At 39.9% G+C, this 17,972-nt stretch overlaps 1 protein-coding gene across 3 annotated transcripts in view; it reads left to right on the forward strand.

Moving 5' to 3' along the window:
• The window catches only part of anapc1 (anaphase promoting complex subunit 1), a 73,927-nt gene that overhangs the window by 36,279 nt on the left and 19,676 nt on the right, over positions 1–17,972 (forward strand). For all 3 annotated transcript variants that reach the window (XM_041947587.1, XM_041947589.1, XM_041947588.1), the window contains exons 21-40: positions 191–313; positions 1,224–1,393; positions 2,724–2,815; positions 3,441–3,589; positions 6,660–6,738; positions 7,425–7,461; positions 8,024–8,097; positions 8,627–8,805; positions 9,375–9,461; positions 9,572–9,711; positions 10,610–10,728; positions 10,839–10,969; positions 11,197–11,337; positions 13,837–13,989; positions 14,256–14,337; positions 15,271–15,362; positions 15,943–16,077; positions 16,796–16,878; positions 17,607–17,685; positions 17,791–17,865. In XM_041947587.1, coding sequence (XP_041803521.1) covers positions 191–313; positions 1,224–1,393; positions 2,724–2,815; positions 3,441–3,589; positions 6,660–6,738; positions 7,425–7,461; positions 8,024–8,097; positions 8,627–8,805; positions 9,375–9,461; positions 9,572–9,711; positions 10,610–10,728; positions 10,839–10,969; positions 11,197–11,337; positions 13,837–13,989; positions 14,256–14,337; positions 15,271–15,362; positions 15,943–16,077; positions 16,796–16,878; positions 17,607–17,685; positions 17,791–17,865 — 2,220 coding nt within the window. The remainder of the gene's footprint in view (positions 1–190; positions 314–1,223; positions 1,394–2,723; positions 2,816–3,440; positions 3,590–6,659; positions 6,739–7,424; positions 7,462–8,023; positions 8,098–8,626; positions 8,806–9,374; positions 9,462–9,571; positions 9,712–10,609; positions 10,729–10,838; positions 10,970–11,196; positions 11,338–13,836; positions 13,990–14,255; positions 14,338–15,270; positions 15,363–15,942; positions 16,078–16,795; positions 16,879–17,606; positions 17,686–17,790; positions 17,866–17,972) is intronic.

Genomic DNA, 17,972 nt, shown 5'->3' on the forward strand with positions numbered 1-17,972 from the left:
AGATACATTTTAATACATATGTGATTCACTGCAGTGTCTATTTTTCTGTTCTTTTACCCTTAATACATGCTACCTCTATACATCAAATTTTCAGTAATATGTCTTGGACAAAGGGTTTTATTTATGAGTGCCATATACCTAAAACTGACTGGCGAGAGAACCCGCCTTTCTCTGTCTCCTCTCTCTGAAGGACTGGGACTACTTGTTGGGATCTCATTACCACCGTCAGATGAATTCCCAGCCTCTCTGTGGTCCAGTGGACTCCAGTGGCTCCAACAATACTCTCATTACAGAAACTGAGCGCCTGTCCTCTGTAAGTAACTCACTCTGGGTGGATTGATGCAATGCAGGTTGTATTGATTTAGATTAATTTGTGATTAATGTTAGGTGATTCAGATGCATCTTGCTGGATGCAGACATTTATTTACAGGATTTATAGCAGGACAGTTGTAGTTGCAGTTGCATTTGTTTTAGCTAGGTGTGTCTAATAAGCTGGCAACTCAGTGTACCTTCACTGCAGTAGTGAAAGGTAATAGTTAAATGATTAAAACTCTAAGTGGTAAAATAGTACAAATGCCAACCCTTTTGTTCAACACAGCTGTTAACAGGATGCATAACAATGAGGTAACGTATTTATCTGTGGCCATGTAAGATTTAATAACTGTAATATGATGACAGTGAAACAGAGTTGGCTTTTTTTTTCTTTTTTTTTTAGCACCATCCACACACTAAAGTTATATGTACGCTAACAACAAACAGATTCGGTTGCTTGGTTGTACTGATTTTGTTAAGAAAGCTAAAGTAATCAACATTCCCCATATTACAAACCTGTCTAGTAGGAAGAGGGCCAATTCACATTTACCTGCGTAAATGTAACGATAGGCTCTTCCCGTCTGCGTGCTGTGAATCGTTGTGTTTGATTTTGTGAGGAATCAGACCTGGTTTTTAAGAAAAACTATATAGAAAAAGCAGATCTTCTCGCTTTTGGTCTCGTTTACTTATGTAGGTCACATAAAGACATCAGTATTAAAGTGAGACTGTTTTATAACCAATTGAAAAAATCCTCGTAGTGCATTTAAGATATTTAATCTAACTTGTAGTCTTTTTGATTTATTGTGTACACAAAAGGGCAGTTTAGTGCAACTTTACTGAACTGTGTGTACACCATCCTTTGCCTTATTTTAACTTATTTGGTTTTTCCTCTCCTTCTTCCTTTGTCGTAGGCATCTTCTCCCTCCAGTCCATCTCTGAAGTTGGACAGTTCCGCTCCTCTCTTCCCTCATATTCCTGCTCTTTTCTATGTCCTCCATCTGCTCTATCAGGAGCTGCAGCTGGACGAGCTGCAGAGAGCAAGAGCAGCATCACTGGTCTGCCTGCTGCAACAGCTGGCCAGGTAAGTACCTGTGTGCATGTGTGTGTGTGTGTGGTTTTTACGTCTCTATTAGTAAATAGCACGTGGCTGGTGCAGGACGACCCGGAATTGTTGCTTTAATACATGAAGGTTGCAAAATAGAGAAGAGTCTTGTGCTGTTTATTGCAACAAAAATAAAATAAAACACAAACCTGCTTTTCATCCTACTGCTTTTAACTCTCACCATGAGAAGAACAATATTTCATTGTTTTCAGTGAAAGATTGATCCGTAATCAAGGCTCTTTAGTGATGTTTACAGTGCAACAAACTTCAACAGGCTGTCAAGTGTCAGCTGTGATTGGTGACGATGACAATAACAGAAAAGGTGGAGTGGGAGAGTTAAGTGCTCTTCAGGGTAATTGGCCTGTGTTGGTTCGTATGTGGGTTGTTATGAAGTATGGTGCAAATATTTACACTCTTTCTGCTTCATCAGGATGACTGGGTAAGCCTAAAATGATGATCTCGATATTTTTTATAAGGCATTTTTTGTCTAAATGACTTGAGGAAGAACCTGGGTTTAACTCTCTACACAATCCCATATTAACATTGTGATATGTGATATATTATGATAACTTATGTAAAGAACGAATCTCATGTAACAGGTTTCAAAACAAGCAAGTGCAATATAGAAGTAGATGCAGAGAAAATCAGATTAAAGGGATCTGACGCGCTGATGTCAGGGTTTCAGTTTGCAGTGTCAACAGATAAGGGTGTCCTGCCACTTTGATATTTACCCAAATTAATTTCAGGTGCAGGAAATTTCTGTGAAACACTGCAGTAAACAGTGGTGTGTATATTAATCAACACATATGCAAACACAGCTGCACATTGTACAAGAGTCGGGGCTTGGTACTGGGATTAAAAACTATTGATTATCTGATGTTAAGCGGGATGGTAATGACTCATGGCTGTTGCTAAACAGAGTATGTGTTTTAATTACTGCTCCAAACAAGTTAAATGCCACAGAGGCTCTTTGAGATTGTGCAGCCATTTTTAAATTTGATTCAATGTCCTGCAGTAATTTGGTGTTGAGCTGAGGGGACGAGGCATTAAGAAAGACCTGGTACAAGGTAGACTTGATAACCCAATGATTAAAAAGTTTGAAACTTTGTCACTGTGAGTGGAAATGTTCCTTTTCTTTACTATGGAAGTGTTTTTATATTATATATTTATTTTTAATTACAACGAATAAAATCCATCCTCTGACGCTTACGCTGTAATTATCTGCAGCATGTGAGGTGTGATATGTTCATGAAAATGAAGTCATTCCAAAACAGGAATATTAGTAAAATTGTTTTGTTTTTGTTTGCAGAGACCTCCAGTTGGAAGACTATGTGGATCTCTACTGGAGAGACTACCCTTCATTGATTAGTGGCTTCAGCGAGAACTGCCTCATAGACCCGAGTAAGACATTTGATAGTCTAATAATGGCATCAAGTCAGGAAACAGACAAGACATGTTGTGGTGGAAAAGAGAGGGCAGGATGGGCTGCTGCTGATAAAGGCCAGTCCTACAGTCCATAGGGTTTCTTGGTATGTCTGGGGTCTCTTGTAATATAACTCCTAAATGGTGAATAAGACACTTGGAGCAGAGTAACAGGAAATATCTTGTGCCTTTCAGTTGTTGCACTTGGAAACACTGTTTATCTTTATTTACCAGTAAACAAAAACATTGTGCTTCACTGAATGGGTACTTGCAAGGCTTTTGGTATATATGGTGTTTCTGCTATTTTGTCTCCCTTTGTGTGTAAATGGTATTCACCTCATGTCATTGGCTGTTATACTGCGGAGGGATGGAATGACATAAACATGGCATAAACTATGAAACAGTAATGACTTGAATCAACACCTTTTGATTGTATCTGAACACCAAACTCTACCTGTACTATATAAAAAAATGAGTCTCTAGCTCTCATTTATTGGCTCCCTCTATCATCTCCTCGATTGCTCCTTCACATCCCTCTCTTCCCGTCACCTCTCCTTTTGTCCTTCTCTGTTCCCTCACCCTACACCTCTCTCTCCCTCCTCAGCTGTGTTTGGTCAGATGCAGCGTCCGTCATTCTTGAGGGCAGAGCCTCCCTGTGTGCTCAGCTGGCTCAGTAGCTGTCTGAGAGGGGAGGAGATCCCGCCTTTCCCCTATCTGCCCGGCATCTGTCAGAGGACCAGGCTGCTGGTTCTGGTACGACCAAAGCTATGTTTTTCACTTTATTTTTGGTTTGTCTTTGTACTTAACAGTAGAGAGGCAGACAGATTCAGGTGTAGAAGCAAGTGGGAACACAAAGCTCCCCAAACTAGGGACAGCTGATTGGTACATGTTAGATGACACGTTTAAAGGACGCCAAAGAATTTGCTTCCAGCCTCTTTACAGCTGCTGCTCCCAAATATAGTTATTTATTATTTGGACACAGGAGCATAAAAAGAATGAACAGACGACTTTCCAGCTGCTGTGACTTGAAAAATACTGCTGTGAAAAAGTGAAGGTGTTATGTTTTTCTGAGAAATAATGAGGAAGAGTGAATATTATTAGTAATCAGGATCAAAACATTCGCTGTACAAAAACATGCACAGCAAGTACAGATCCGATGGTAATCACTGAGCAAAGTATTTCAGGTATATTTCCCTACCTAGTGTGTGGTTTAGTGTAAAGCATTAGTTTAAAAATGCATCCAACTATCTTCAGCCCACATGGCTGAAAGCACAAAAGAGTACAGAGAGAAATAGAGAAGCACCTTAAACAAGTTTCACACTCAAATGTTCAGACCTTTATTTTCTACAACAAAATTCATAAATCACTGACAAAAACATTTAGTATATTGTGGAGAAATCAGAGCGAATACTAATTAAATATCCATCTTGGCTTCTTTTTCAGGCTTAGATAATTATAATTTATACAATGCAAGAGAGAACCGGGCTTACTTTCCACTTTACCCAAATCATACAAAGATCTTCAAACTGTGACATCACACAGCGAGGAACTGCAGCTGTAACTGAAATTTACACCGTAGTGCAACTTGACTTTTGTAAGAGCAGATTCAGAAAGTTGTCCAGTGTTTAGAGGGTCTTTGTGATGTCCAGTAGTGTGTTTTGTGCTTAGCTTTGATGAGGTTCTGGTCTTTTTAACCTGACTTTCCACCCGCTCCCAGGCTTTCTGGTGAGTGTGCAAGTGAGAGACCGTGAGGGTAAAGAGTTCAGCTTTGACTGAGACACAGTCAGATAATCTATTTGTGCAGCGTGTCTGCGTTTCTTTTACTGAACATAAAGAGCAATTACACCATGGTATGGCTGGAGATGTGTACATGCATGTGTCATGTGCATGCATCAGACTTAATTGCCATTTCGTTTCACTTCATTCTATTTAAATAGCTTAACAACTCACTGACGTGGGCAGTGACTCAGAGGTCTGGAACCAGGCTAACACTTATTTTGAAGATTGTAAAAAAAAAAAAAAGAAAAAAAAAAAAGAAGAAGAAGCTTGAAATAATACATCACATGCAGAATTGGGGGAGGGCACAAACAGAAACATTTGGTATTTAATAAAGTAGCTCGACGGTGAACACAAATATGGTGAAGCTCACAGTGTTGGGTTTCAGCGTCAGAGGTGCTGATTTGGACACAATTTCTAGTCTTGTCAGATAAATATTCGGTTAAGTGTCTTCGATATGTTTTTTGTGACCTCTGTGTTCCTCTTTGCAATAGCAGTTCTTTATACCCCCTTGTCGGCAAGAGCTCTGGCTGCAGGCATTATGTTTTCGGGTTTTCTGTCCATCCGTCCCATTCTTGTGAAAGCGAAAGCTCAGGAACGCCTGGAGGGAACTTCATTACATCTGACACAAACGTTCACTTAGACAAATCAGGATGAACTGATTTGGTGGTCAAAGGTCAGTGTGACCTTTTGGCCATAACTCAAGAAGTCATACACTAATTATGATACAATTTCACACAAATGTCTCATAGGATCAACTGATGATGTGATGACATTTATCGAAAAGGTCAAAGGTCAACTTGACTGTGACAATATTATGTTCTGCAAAAACACTTTTCTGGCCATTATTCAACGTCATAACTCAGAAACAGAAGGGGAGACTGTGACCATATATCACATTTGGTCAGAGACTGAATTGGTGACACTAATCTTTTGCGTCCACCTTGAAACTGTGCTGATTGTGTAGATCTTCTGTGCTACTGGGTTTCAGATGAGTGTGAAGCATCCATGTTTTACAGTTTGTAGCTTCTTTGCAGCATCAGCCATACTTAAAGCATTGTAGTCCACCACAAGCACGTTGGTTCTGCTGTTGATGTACCATGTGAAGACAGCATGTTTCCCACTGGAAATCATTCACTGGAATCAAACATGTCAATAAAGTGATGGCTTCCATTTTGCCAAAAAAAAATATACTTAATGCATTTCATTAATGTCTTTCAAAGTCTTCACTACATATATTATTTGAGTCTGGAAAGACATGGGTGTAAACTGCAGCTTGGCTGGCTAGTTTTAATTCTGGCATAAACATCAGCTATGTAAATGATTACAATAATACCTGAAATTACAATGTTTAGATGGCACACATCGGCATCTCTTGTTCTGCAGTTTTTAACTGCTGCTGCTGTTCCTTTATATGCCTACAGGTGGGGCAGGTTGGCTTGAACTGCAGGTCTGACTGAGCCGATACCGCAGCTCTGTAAATGGATAATATTCGCTGAATGAACTGAGCCAATAACTATTTTTCAGGCTGACACAGATACAAACAGACAGGCCCTTAAAAAGCCTTGTTTGCTCACTTTTATGTGCACATGTTCAGAATGTGAACACTGTATGCACATGCTTTGGTTACCAGCTCCTAAAAATATGCTGGTTTATGTTGAGACAGGTGTGTTTGCCAGGATCTGCAGCAGAAAGAGTCATTTTATTATAATGGAAATGGATGATGAAATAGCCCTCTGGTGCACCTCCTTATAATCCTGATTGCCTCCTGAGTTGGATATCATTTTCTTCTCAGCCAGAATCCTCAGTCCCACTCTGTCTGCCAGACATTTTGCTTTTGGTTGTCAGTGTTAAGTGTTAGAAAGAGACAGAAAATGGACATAATGGACAGAACGATACAAATATATTTCCTTTTCATGCACAACCTTGTGTTACGCGGGAGATTTTCTTTTTCTTTGAACACTAATCACTGGAAATTTTAATGTATAGTTATAAAAATTGTATTGGTTATCTGTGTCTCCTTGTTTTTGTGTCTCTCGTTCCTCAGAGTTACGCTCTTTACATCACTGGAGATGAAAATGCTACTTCGACAGATGCATCCAAGTACCTGGCCAAGCTCTCTGCAGGTGTGTGTGTGTGTGTGCCTGTGTGTTTGTGACTAACCCTAAAGATCATTTCACTTGTCTTTGATTGCATCCTGGGCCTGTCTGTGTGTGTTTCTGACTGAACCCTTTCATTGTTTGTGTACATGTGAACATTTATTGACACCCAGCCCTTATTACCTGCCAACCCCACAGTTCCCTGCTTCAGGGCCCAGTAACACAGAAAGAAAGGTGGTTTGCATGTCACCTGATTTCCTCTGTTTGTTTTTGCTTCAACAAAACCCAATGCAACGCTGAGGTGACAGCAGTCGCTGCAGGTATTTGATCAGGTGCTTTTCCACTGACGCAGAACTGGTCATTGACTCTGTGTTGTCGTTTTTGTTGTTTGTTTTTTCCCAGTTGTATGTCGACATTTTTCAGGGACAAAACAAAACCAAACAACAGATGTCGTCCCACATAAATGCAGTCATCAGGAACAAAATGTCACCTTCATTAAACCCTTTATTCAAGTGCCTATTCTTTTTAATGACAAATTTTAGCGACCAATCAGTGTAGGTTTGAAAATGCTGTAACGCAGTTGAGAGCTCTTTTGTTCGGGAGTTGTGAAAATGTGATGATCGTGATTTGACATCCCACAAATAGGAGAACAAATGAATCAACCTGTTGACCTCTTTCCCTGCTATCTCTCTCCTCATCCTCCACTTTCTCAGGCCAGAAGTCCCGTGCCAGTGAACAGCACTACAGAAGGTAATTCAGCTCATAGCAGGGAGAGGGAGAGCTTCATGATTTTAGGTTGTTTGGGTTTTTTTTTTTGATAAGCAGAAGTAAGAGGATTTGTTATGTATGCAGCCTAATTTGTGTCTGTGTTGTACGAAATACACCAGTATAATTTTAAAAGGTATTAAATGACCCACACATTAGTTATAGAAGCCCCTGCAGCGTTTTCAGTTAATGTTATGTTGACATTGTTGTTACTCACCAAAAAGCGTCATGTCCTTGAGGTCTAACACACAAGTTGGATTTATTTCCTTTCTCATCAAATATTTGATATTTGCCAAGTGTTTTTTTTTTTTTAAACCTGTATTGGTTTCACCTTCTTCTTAGAGTCAGATATGGGACCTGCTCATAAAAAAACTCCTCTGTAGTGCTACTGTAGGTCAAAAACTCCACAGTGGATTTTTTTAAATTGGACAAAAATTATTTTTAGATCCACAAATCTTGAGCAAGCATAGGAGAGAAGGAAGTGTTTTTTAAAAAAAAAAAAAATCTTAGTCCTTAATCATTCATCATATCTATGTTTTTATTCTAGACAGAGCAGTGTGAAGGTCAAGCTCTCCAGTGGGAGTCTTGCTGAGCAGCTGGTGGTCTGGCTCACCTCAGAAGGTAAGGCTAGCAGGGCTTTTTTCAGTTTTAATTCATACAGAGGAAGATGTGCTGACGCCACATCCCCTTTTTCAGCACCGCACTGGTTCACTTTAATGCAAATTTACACATTCACACACGTCCAGTGACACCACAGTTTGTGAACTGGCTCTCACAGCCAGACAGCATTGTCTGGAATCTTAGTAATGTCAGAGTTAATTCCTTTTTACCATTTAGTAGGTACACAATAACACCTGAATTTGTATGAGACTAATTTGATAATATGTGTGTATACATAACAGTCTACATGTACTGATTCGCAACAGGTCCAGGAACAACAACAACAAAAAATGTAGTTTTATCCACCAATAGAAACACACGTGACCAGAACAAGGCTGCATTATTTCATGCATTTGGATGAGTTTATAAAAAGGACTTCGACCTCGTGTGACACTCCTTTTTGTTCAAAGGAGGCAGCCTCTAAATAATGACATGGCTCATTGTTTTACTCTCTTACGAAACACTCATTCCTCTCTTTTCGCTGCTTTAGGTTTCACCCTGAAAGACCTGGAGTCAGTCCCCTTTGGCGTGGCTTTGCCCATCAGGGAGGCCATCTACCGCTGCCGAGAGCAGCCGTGTTCTGATTGGTCAGAGGAGGTCTGTCTGCTGATTGGGCGACAGGATCTGACCAAGCAAGCCCACAAGATGACCCTGGCCAAGAGCAAAGCTGTGAGTGTGAAATAACAAACACAGAGTCAGACTGGGGTACACACACCGTTTCATCTAAACTGTCTCGAAGACTCACACATATCTTATTAAACTTTGCTTCTCTGCCCTGATGAAGGGTGTCGGTCTATACCTTGTCCCTCCGGGTATTTGTGATCCCAGCTTTGTGAACTCAAACAGCGTGCACAAATTACACCAAACTCAGCAATATTTTTTGCAAAATCATCTTTAAAGCAGTGTTTTTAAAGGTTGCTACAATAAATGAAGTTTGCTCACTTTAGAACTACACCCATCAGTCTGCACACAGTGGATTTCATGTTCAAAACTTTGAAAGTGTCCTGATATCCTGTAACTATAATAGTAACCAAAAATGCTTCATACCAGTAATATTTTGTGGGAGCAGCCACATTTTTCCCCCCTCAAATTAATGGGTATTCATCTTTGGAAAAAATTTCCAAACCACTAAGTTTGTTAAAATGAAACATCAGTCACTGAAGACTGTCCAAACTGTTATTGCTGGCTGTGTATGAATCACCATGTGTGTGTCTGTGTGTGTGCGCACGTGTCTCCAGTCTGTAGGTTCAGGTCTTTCCTTGGAGCCTCCTGCAACCACAGAACCAGATGAGGAGGAAGACGGGATGTCGGACATTATTCAAGAGGTAACACATGCAGCAAACATTATCTTTTCTAACCTTTATTAGTTATCTAAAGGAACCTGTTGTAGGGATTTAAATTACAGGAGTTTCTCAGTGAAAATGTTCTCTTCCAGGTCACAGGCCTGATCTGGAGTCAGGATCTGAGGGTCCAGGAGGTCAGGAGACTCCTGCAGAGCTCTAGGCCGGTCCGGGTCAGTGTTGTCCAGTTACCAGAAGTTTCTGACCACGAGTACATAGAGGAGAAAGAGAACAAGTGAGTATAAAGGGAGGAAGTTTTACATCAGTCTTGGAGATCATGTGGCTGAGACACATGAGACACATGATACCCGAATTTCCTCCGGCTGGGTATTAATAAAGTCTTATCTTATCTTATTTTATCTTATGACATCTGTGTTGGGGTTGCAGGGAGCTGCCTTGGTCCGTTACTGTTCTCACTGTACAAGCTGCCGCTTCATGACCTCATTAGAGAGTGCATTGCATGTTTCCATCGTTATACAGATGACACACAACTGTACATCTGTGCTGAACCAAACAATGCTGCAACTACAGAATACATTACTAGCTGTCTTTTGGCAAAAAATAAGTGGACGGGCAATAATTTCATCAAGTTAAACAGCGACAAAACTGAAATAATTCTGTCAAAGTCCCTAAAACAAAAAGAAAAATGCTGTTTGATAATCAAGTCCCTGCATTAAATCTGAGGTTATAAGTCAGTGCGACTGTTTATGAATCACCTATACAAAATGTTTTTCTGTCTTCTGCTGTCTTTCCTCTTATTTCTTCCATTTAGATTACTGTGTTTCTTTTGTAGCATTTGAGATCAGTTTGTCTATCTCAATAGTGTTTTGCTGACTCTGCTTTTTTCACTGTGTACTGTACATCCTGTGTTTGTCTCGAGCTCTGTCCCCTCGAGACAAACACAGGATGTACAGTACACAGTGAAAAAAGCAGAGTCAGCAAAACACTATTGAGATAGACAAACTGTCCCCTCCTGACTCTATCTTAGGAGAAATCATTGGGATGCCTGCGGTTATCAATGGTGGCCTACGTCTACTGTCAATTATATAGATTATTTGGACTCAGAGTCTGTAATGTCTCCTTAGTTTTAATTTCCTGCTCTCTTTTTGTCCACGTCTCTGTATCCTATCCAGACTCCTGCAGTTGTGTCAGAGGACCATGGCTCTTCCTGTTGGCCGAGGCCTCTTCACTCTCTTCTCCTATCACCCTGTGCCAACTGAACCTTTACCTGTCCCCAAACTCAACCTGACAGGTAACAGGATAGTGTTGAAACATGCACATGCTTACCCATGTTTATGCACTGGGAAAAAAATCTCGATTTATTTCTAGATTTTAATGCATATTTCTATGTTTCTACCCCAGGCCGTGCCCCTCCTCGGAACACTATGGTAGATCTGAACAGCGGGAACATTGATGTTCCTCCCAACATGACCAGCTGGCCCAGCTTCCATAATGGAGTAGCTGCTGGACTCAAAATAGCACCTGCATCACAGGTCTGTCTTGAATAGCAGCTTCTCCTTCTCATCAGGTCTTGTGTTTAGTTTGACTTACATGCAGCTGTTTCTACAGTCTGCTTGATCTCGATTAATTTGTATACTCATAGTCCTCATATGTTTTTTGTGACACTGTAGCTTTTCCTTTAAAGCTCTGTTCCCAGTTCACTCTCCTGCAGTAAACAAATACTCCTTATTCTTGTGCAAATACATTTCTTTTTTCTAAGGTGGACTCAGCCTGGATAGCCTACAACAAGCCAAAAAGCCCCGAGCTGGCTAATGAGTATGCAGGCTTCCTAATGGCTCTGGGCCTCAACGGACACCTCACCAAGCTGGCCACGCTCAACATACACGACTACCTCACCAAGGTAAACCCGCCTGCACACATGACTTGTTTCATACCTTGAGTTTCAAACATACACATTTTATTTATTTACAACCCTACAAAAGCACAGAAGCAGACATTTTTTGGGTGTAATGAATGTTTTCTACCTTAATGCTTAGTTTACAGTAGACAGAACACAGTGCTCTAAATTACTGTTTCTAACTGTAGTGCAAACACACAACTCACAAAGACTTGCGCTTGGTGAAGTGAGCCTTTACTAAAGTAAATCCATCTGCTCTCATTTAACTTGTGCACACACACACACACACACACACATTGTTTTCTAGATGACTGTAAATGAGAGCTGTAAGTTCGCATCAGAGGCAGGCAGCCAGTCAAAGTGAAACTTTGCCCTCTGAGAACTTTGAACTAAGACGAGTCCTTCCCACTTTCAGGTGAGAAAAACAACAGGATGCTGCAGGCCAAGTTGTATTTCTACTTAATTAAAAAGTCAGTGTAAAGATGTGGTTAAAGATAAAGAGTAACCATTGCACCAAATCCACACTGAGAGTAGCCAGACTGGCTTCGAGATTAAGTCATTTTCAGTTCCCATTTTGATTCAGGATGTGAATCGAAGCTATAGTTCATAAAGATCAGAGAGCTGTCCTTCTTAGTCATTTCTCTCTAAATGTGTATGAGAACGTTCCTAAATCTCATTTACAGACTTTGACGTGCTTGAAATTTAGACTACGGTCACTTCCTGAAAAGACTGAATTAATAACATGAACACCCAAACACAGATCCATTCAGAAACTCCCTGCTGCAGTCTGAAGTGTTTATTCTTCTTCTCCCAACAAGGCTCAGCTTGTTTTATATAGTTGACCGTAAAGTTTATTGTATGCAGTTGATGTTAAAATGCGTTGTTGGTCAAAATGCTTAATTAAACTTAATGCCCCTGTCTACTTAGTGATACATCAGAACCCTTAATTAACTAATCTCATCTTGTATATTTTAAAATCCACCAATAAATGTTTTATGTTTAGTTGAAATTAAATATTATAAACTGTCAAAATCACACAATTCATCCATTATAATTAATGCACAGAGAACTATTTTTACCCAAGGATATTGAGAGCTCAGAGTAACACACACTGACTTGTAGTCCAAATGAAAGAGCAGGACACTGCAGAGCTATCCAATAGCTATAATATGATACAGACAGTTATGTGTAACAGACAGCCTTTTAGTGTGAATGAAAGCTATGAAGGTGACTGACAGTGAAGCCCGTTTGTAGCTGGTGGTTTTCTGTTGGTTTCTATTCTCGCTGTAAAAGAGAAAATACGCTGACATACTTTGGATCAGTTCATTAGAATCGTGTATGAATGTGGTTTTAGAGAGAATGTCGAGGTGTGTGTGTGTGTGTGTGTGTGTGTGTGTGTGTGTGTGTGTGTGTGTGTGTGTGTGTGTGTGTGTGTGTGTGTGTGTGTGTGTGTGTGTGTGTGTGTGCGCGCGCCTCCCTCATCTTTTAAACGTCCCTGTGTGTTCGCCTCGCTGCTGCAGCCTTTTATGAAGTTTTTTTTGTTGCTATTTTTAAATTATTTGACTGATAATGATTCTTTGGCTGTTAATTTGAAAGAATTGTTTTAGAATGAAGTCTCAGCTAAAAAAGAAGGTTCAATTTAATCTTTAAAATCTGTTTTCAGTGAAATGAAAGTAGTCAAATATTTTGACATTCAGTTGTTTTTTCGTCTTTTCTTGGATATTTTTCAGCATTTATAGAAAGAAAAGTGATGCTGATTGATTAAGGCATTGATTGATAGACTGAGGGTTTGATTGTTCACTTGGTTCTTTAGCATTTTCACTGGTCAACCTGACACTTCAGTCAGCTTGTTAAACAGCTGACTGAATATTATCAGCAAATTGGCCACTGAATGTCAATCAGAGGAAAAACCGAAGAACTTTTTTTATTTATTTGATAAATAATAATAAAAATATCAATCAAAGCCACCGGTGAAGCTGAGTGAGTGAGTTCACTGGCTTGGTGGTTGGTAACTGGGTTGTTTTAATTTAAATCTAGAGCATAAATGTCTCACATATAATTTACACTCAAAATCTTAAATAGTTGATGACCTATTTCAGTGTGTTGGTGTTACAGTGTATATGTTTGAGGAACATCGTATGTCTTTATGATTATTAAACACACATTGGCACACACACACCTCAACAGGGGTCTAATGAAAACTGTCTGTCATGGTGAGCCTCAGATATCTGGTCACAGTTAGAGTTGATTACTCTGGAAGTAATTTGTTCTGCTGCAGCAGGTATGTAGTACACAGGGACACACATCACCCTGCATGGTCTGACCAGACTTTGTAGAAATCAGTTTATTTCTAGAGAAAACAGCTCAGATCTCAGCTTTTTACTGTTTGCTCACTGTATTGTATTATAAATGTTATCATTGACAACTGTTTAGTTGTCCTTTTGACTAAAAACACTGTTTTCTGTTGTGAAATTTAACTTTCTGTCCCCGTCGCCGGGTCAGGGCCACGAGATGACCAGCATCGGCCTCCTCCTGGGCGTGTCGTCAGCCAAACTGGGCACCATGGACATGTCAATTACCCGCCTGCTTAGCATACACATCCCTGCCCTTCTCCCACCCACCTCCACTGAGCTGGACGTACCACACAATGTTCAGGTAAGAGTGAGTGTGCATACTGAAACGTCAAGACATGACAGCTCATAAGTGCAATAAGGGAAAATACTGTGGACTGTGAAATTTCAGTACTGTAATTGATTATATATGAGTATATGAGTAATAACACGGCTATTCGTGTACCTGTGGATTATGTTTATTAAGATCTGCAAACTGTCACACGTACCTACAAGAATGTACAATTGTTTGCACACACACAAATAAATTAAACCATTAAACATTTGATTCTCTCTCTGTCTGTTCTGCAGGTTGCTGCTGTAATTGGCATTGGGCTGGTGTACCAGGGAACAGGACATAGACACAATGCTGAAGTCTTGCTCTCTGAGATAGGTGTGTATGAGTGTGTGTGTGTATGTGTGTGTGTGTGTGTGTGGCACAAACACACAATGACACTGTTTAACTATATGTTTAAAACAGGGAGACTGAAACGGCCTCATTAAATGTGCATATATAAATTTTACCTATGATCAGAGAACAACTTTCAAAGTGCACCAACAGCTGCAAAGATCAGTTGAGTAATGCATCAGTGTTTGCCAGGAATTTATCATCATATAATTTTTCATAACCAGTTAGTTGTTTTAGTCACTTTTCAAGCCAAACCGCGAAACAGGTTCCCGCCTCTCAAATATGAACATTTTATGTTTTAGTTTCACTCATGTACTGTATGACAGTAAACTGAATATCTGTTGGTTGAATAAAAAAAAAAAATTGAGTATATCTCATGTGGCTGTGGGAAATATAAGATAAGGTAACACTTTATTGATCCCATGCTGGGGAAATTAAATTAAAAAAAAGTAAAAGTATTTTTCACTTTCACGATTAATCAAGAAAATTGAAAGATTAATCTGTAATGAAAACAATTGTTGGTTGCTACCGAAACATAAATGAAAGTGAACATAGAACTTATTCTCCTCTCTGTTTTTGTACTGTAAGGACTCTTTGGGTATCACATGCATCACGTGTCACCCACCTGTGAGCACAGATAAGAAGAAGATGTTCAGTCAGACTGGTAACACTCAAACAGAAGAAAATATATCCTTACTTAAGTTAATAAGTAACTCTTGGTCCAGTCCAGATTTATGCCCTAGTGTAAAAGTAATATTGTCAACATTAAAAGCACTCTAACTTTATTTGTATTCAGGCAGAAGTGGTTGGCCCTCCTCAACTCGTGACCTTTGATCTGGCTTTGATCTGGCTCCTTGAATTGTCACATTGTGATATATGGTATAATTTTGTTTCTTGCATTCTGTGTGTGTCTTTCAGGTCGACCTCCTGGTCCAGAGATGGAGTACTGCACAGACAGAGAGTCCTATTCACTAGCTGCTGGTCTAGCCCTGGGCATGGTCTGTCTGGGCGTAAGTCTCACACACACAAACAGTGTGCTGGTCAAATAAATATTTGCAGAAACGTCTTAATGTTGTTTCAACCTGCTGGAAGATTCAGGTGGGCTGGGTTTGTCCTATCAAAACGCCTCTGATGGTTTTCTGCAGGTCACAGATGGTCAGATGAAGTTGAACTTGAAATATTTGGGGTTTTTTTGCATTATGATTATATATTTTGGAAGTACTATTTTCCTCTGGATTTCTCCCCGTACTGTCTAATTTCCTGTCGTTGATGCTGAGTGGCATCTCACAAAATCTGTTATTTATCATTGATATTTTAGAGCACATTTTCTGCCATTATGCTGTAGCTGTTCTTTTTGCCCCCTTTAAGGGGTCAATCGTCAAACACTTAGTGTTCATACCCACTCAGAAAGAGGAAAATATGAGTTCTCACACAAGATTACAGTGATGTCTGCATTTCTGTCACTCTGGCTTTCTTTGTCTTTCTCCTTCCACTGTTTTTTTCTGTGTTTTAAGTGTTTTATCTCCAAACACTTACCTTATCTCATCCTCTCTCCTTACCTTGCTCATCGTCCCGTCCCTCTCCTTGCAGCATGGCAGTAACCTGATTGGGATGACAGACTTAAATGTTCCTGAGCAGTTGTATCAGTACATGGTGGGGGGCCACCGCAGAGCTCAGGCTGGGGCCAACAGGGAGAGACACAAGTCCCCCAGCTACCAAATCAAGGTAGATGGATTTTTCTGTTTCTGTTAGAAAGAACAGCACTCACACTGTTGCAGTAAAAATAATGATAATAATAATAATAAAAATGTAATAACCGTGTTATTGCATTGTTATTCCACGGTGCTGCAGTAATGCTGAATGGTGTATCATTGTGTTTCAATCAATATATCTGTACAAAACTGCTTGAAGTCAAGGAAACTATGTGTAATATTGTCATTACAGAATTTCACAGTGTAATAACTTTCCTCTGTGTAGTAGCTTTATTATATATAAAAGCCTTGTAGAGCCTGAGCAGTGCAGGTATTATTGTTGACACTGGTTTTGCACAGATATGTTGTACTGGTTATAGACTGTTTGTGTGTTTAATGGTAACAAGAAATTGTACTATAGAAATACCAGAGATTTGTTTGAGGTGCTGTAATTCGGAAACATTGTCTTCATTACATCATCCTCAGAATTTCATTGTTAAACTGGCATAGACATTATCCCGTCATAACAATTCATAAAGATTATTTCATATTTGTATCATCTTCTCACCAGTTGTCATACTTAGTAGTATGCCAGTGGTGCCCACCTTTTCAAATTAAAAGCTGACTGCAGCACTCCACTAGCTAAGATTCACAAATGCTGAAATGTGGTATGTTAACAACAACACATGACCGTTAGCTGACTAATTACTGTAGTCAGCTCACTAACCAAATATTTTAAATGTTCATTCCAGGAGGGCGACACCATAAATGTAGACGTGACGTGTCCAGGGGCCACGCTAGCCCTTGCTATGATCTATCTCAAGACCAACAACAGGTGAGAAAAGTCAAACAACTGATAAAACTAGACAAGGACCTCTTTTAATTGATGTAAAATATCCAATTGCTTCTATGTTCTGTCCTCATGTGTGGACTAGTTGCACCACTACTGCTCTGGTTCTACTTCCTCTTTGTGCAGTGAAGCACTTTTATAAATCATTTGCAAGACATCATTCAAATCATTCCCTTGCTGCCATATCTGATTTTACTAAAGAATAGCACCAACTAGCAACATTGTGTTGTCTTCTTATGTATTTAAAGGAATTTCTGTCTCTATTTTTTAGTTTATTTTTGATTGTGTCCTTTTTCACTCACAGTTGGTGTGTATGTATGTCATATATCGATGTTCTTACTACTCGAGGACCAAATGCACATATCCAACTTACCCACTTTCCATATTTTTTTTATTGGCATGCGAAAACAATTTGAAAAATGATGTTATCAAAACATGATCATGCTTATGCCACAAATCAGTGCATGTTACCTCAGTATTGTACATTTAACACCAATGTTTGGTGCATCCATGTGAACGGTGAGCAGAACATCCAAACCTTGCCCAAAGAAAAGTCTCATTTGTCAGTGAGTCCACTTGTCACATTACGCCACAGATGATGCCTCCATCTTCTAGCTTTCTACTTTTGGTCAAGAGGTTCCTGTGTGTTGGTTGAGAAGGTGCTGAAAGAGGGTATTAACACCTCCTTGTGTCTTCCTGGTTCTGTCCTCTAGGTCGATTGCTGATTGGCTGAAACCTCCAGACACTTGGTTCCTACTGGATTTCATCAAGCCAGAGTTTCTGCTGCTGAGGGTTAGTGTCGCACTGTGCGTGTGTGATCATTTTTCCCACCTTTCCTTAATCTGGTGTATCTGTCTTTCTCCTCCCTCTCTCTGTCTTGCCTCTCTACCCTCACAGACTCTTGCTCGGTGTATTATCATGTGGGATGAAATCCTGCCTAATACTGAGTGGGTCAAGAGTAACATACCACAGGTGAGAAAATTCACACTTCTACACACACCGAGCATTACTGAGCTGCCGTATTTGGAGCGATGATGCTGGAAACCTGGCAACAAGTCACTATGACTTGTCAAGAATTC

Source organism: Chelmon rostratus, chromosome 11 (genome assembly GCF_017976325.1).
Source record: "Chelmon rostratus isolate fCheRos1 chromosome 11, fCheRos1.pri, whole genome shotgun sequence".
Taxonomy (NCBI): domain Eukaryota; kingdom Metazoa; phylum Chordata; class Actinopteri; order Chaetodontiformes; family Chaetodontidae; genus Chelmon; species Chelmon rostratus.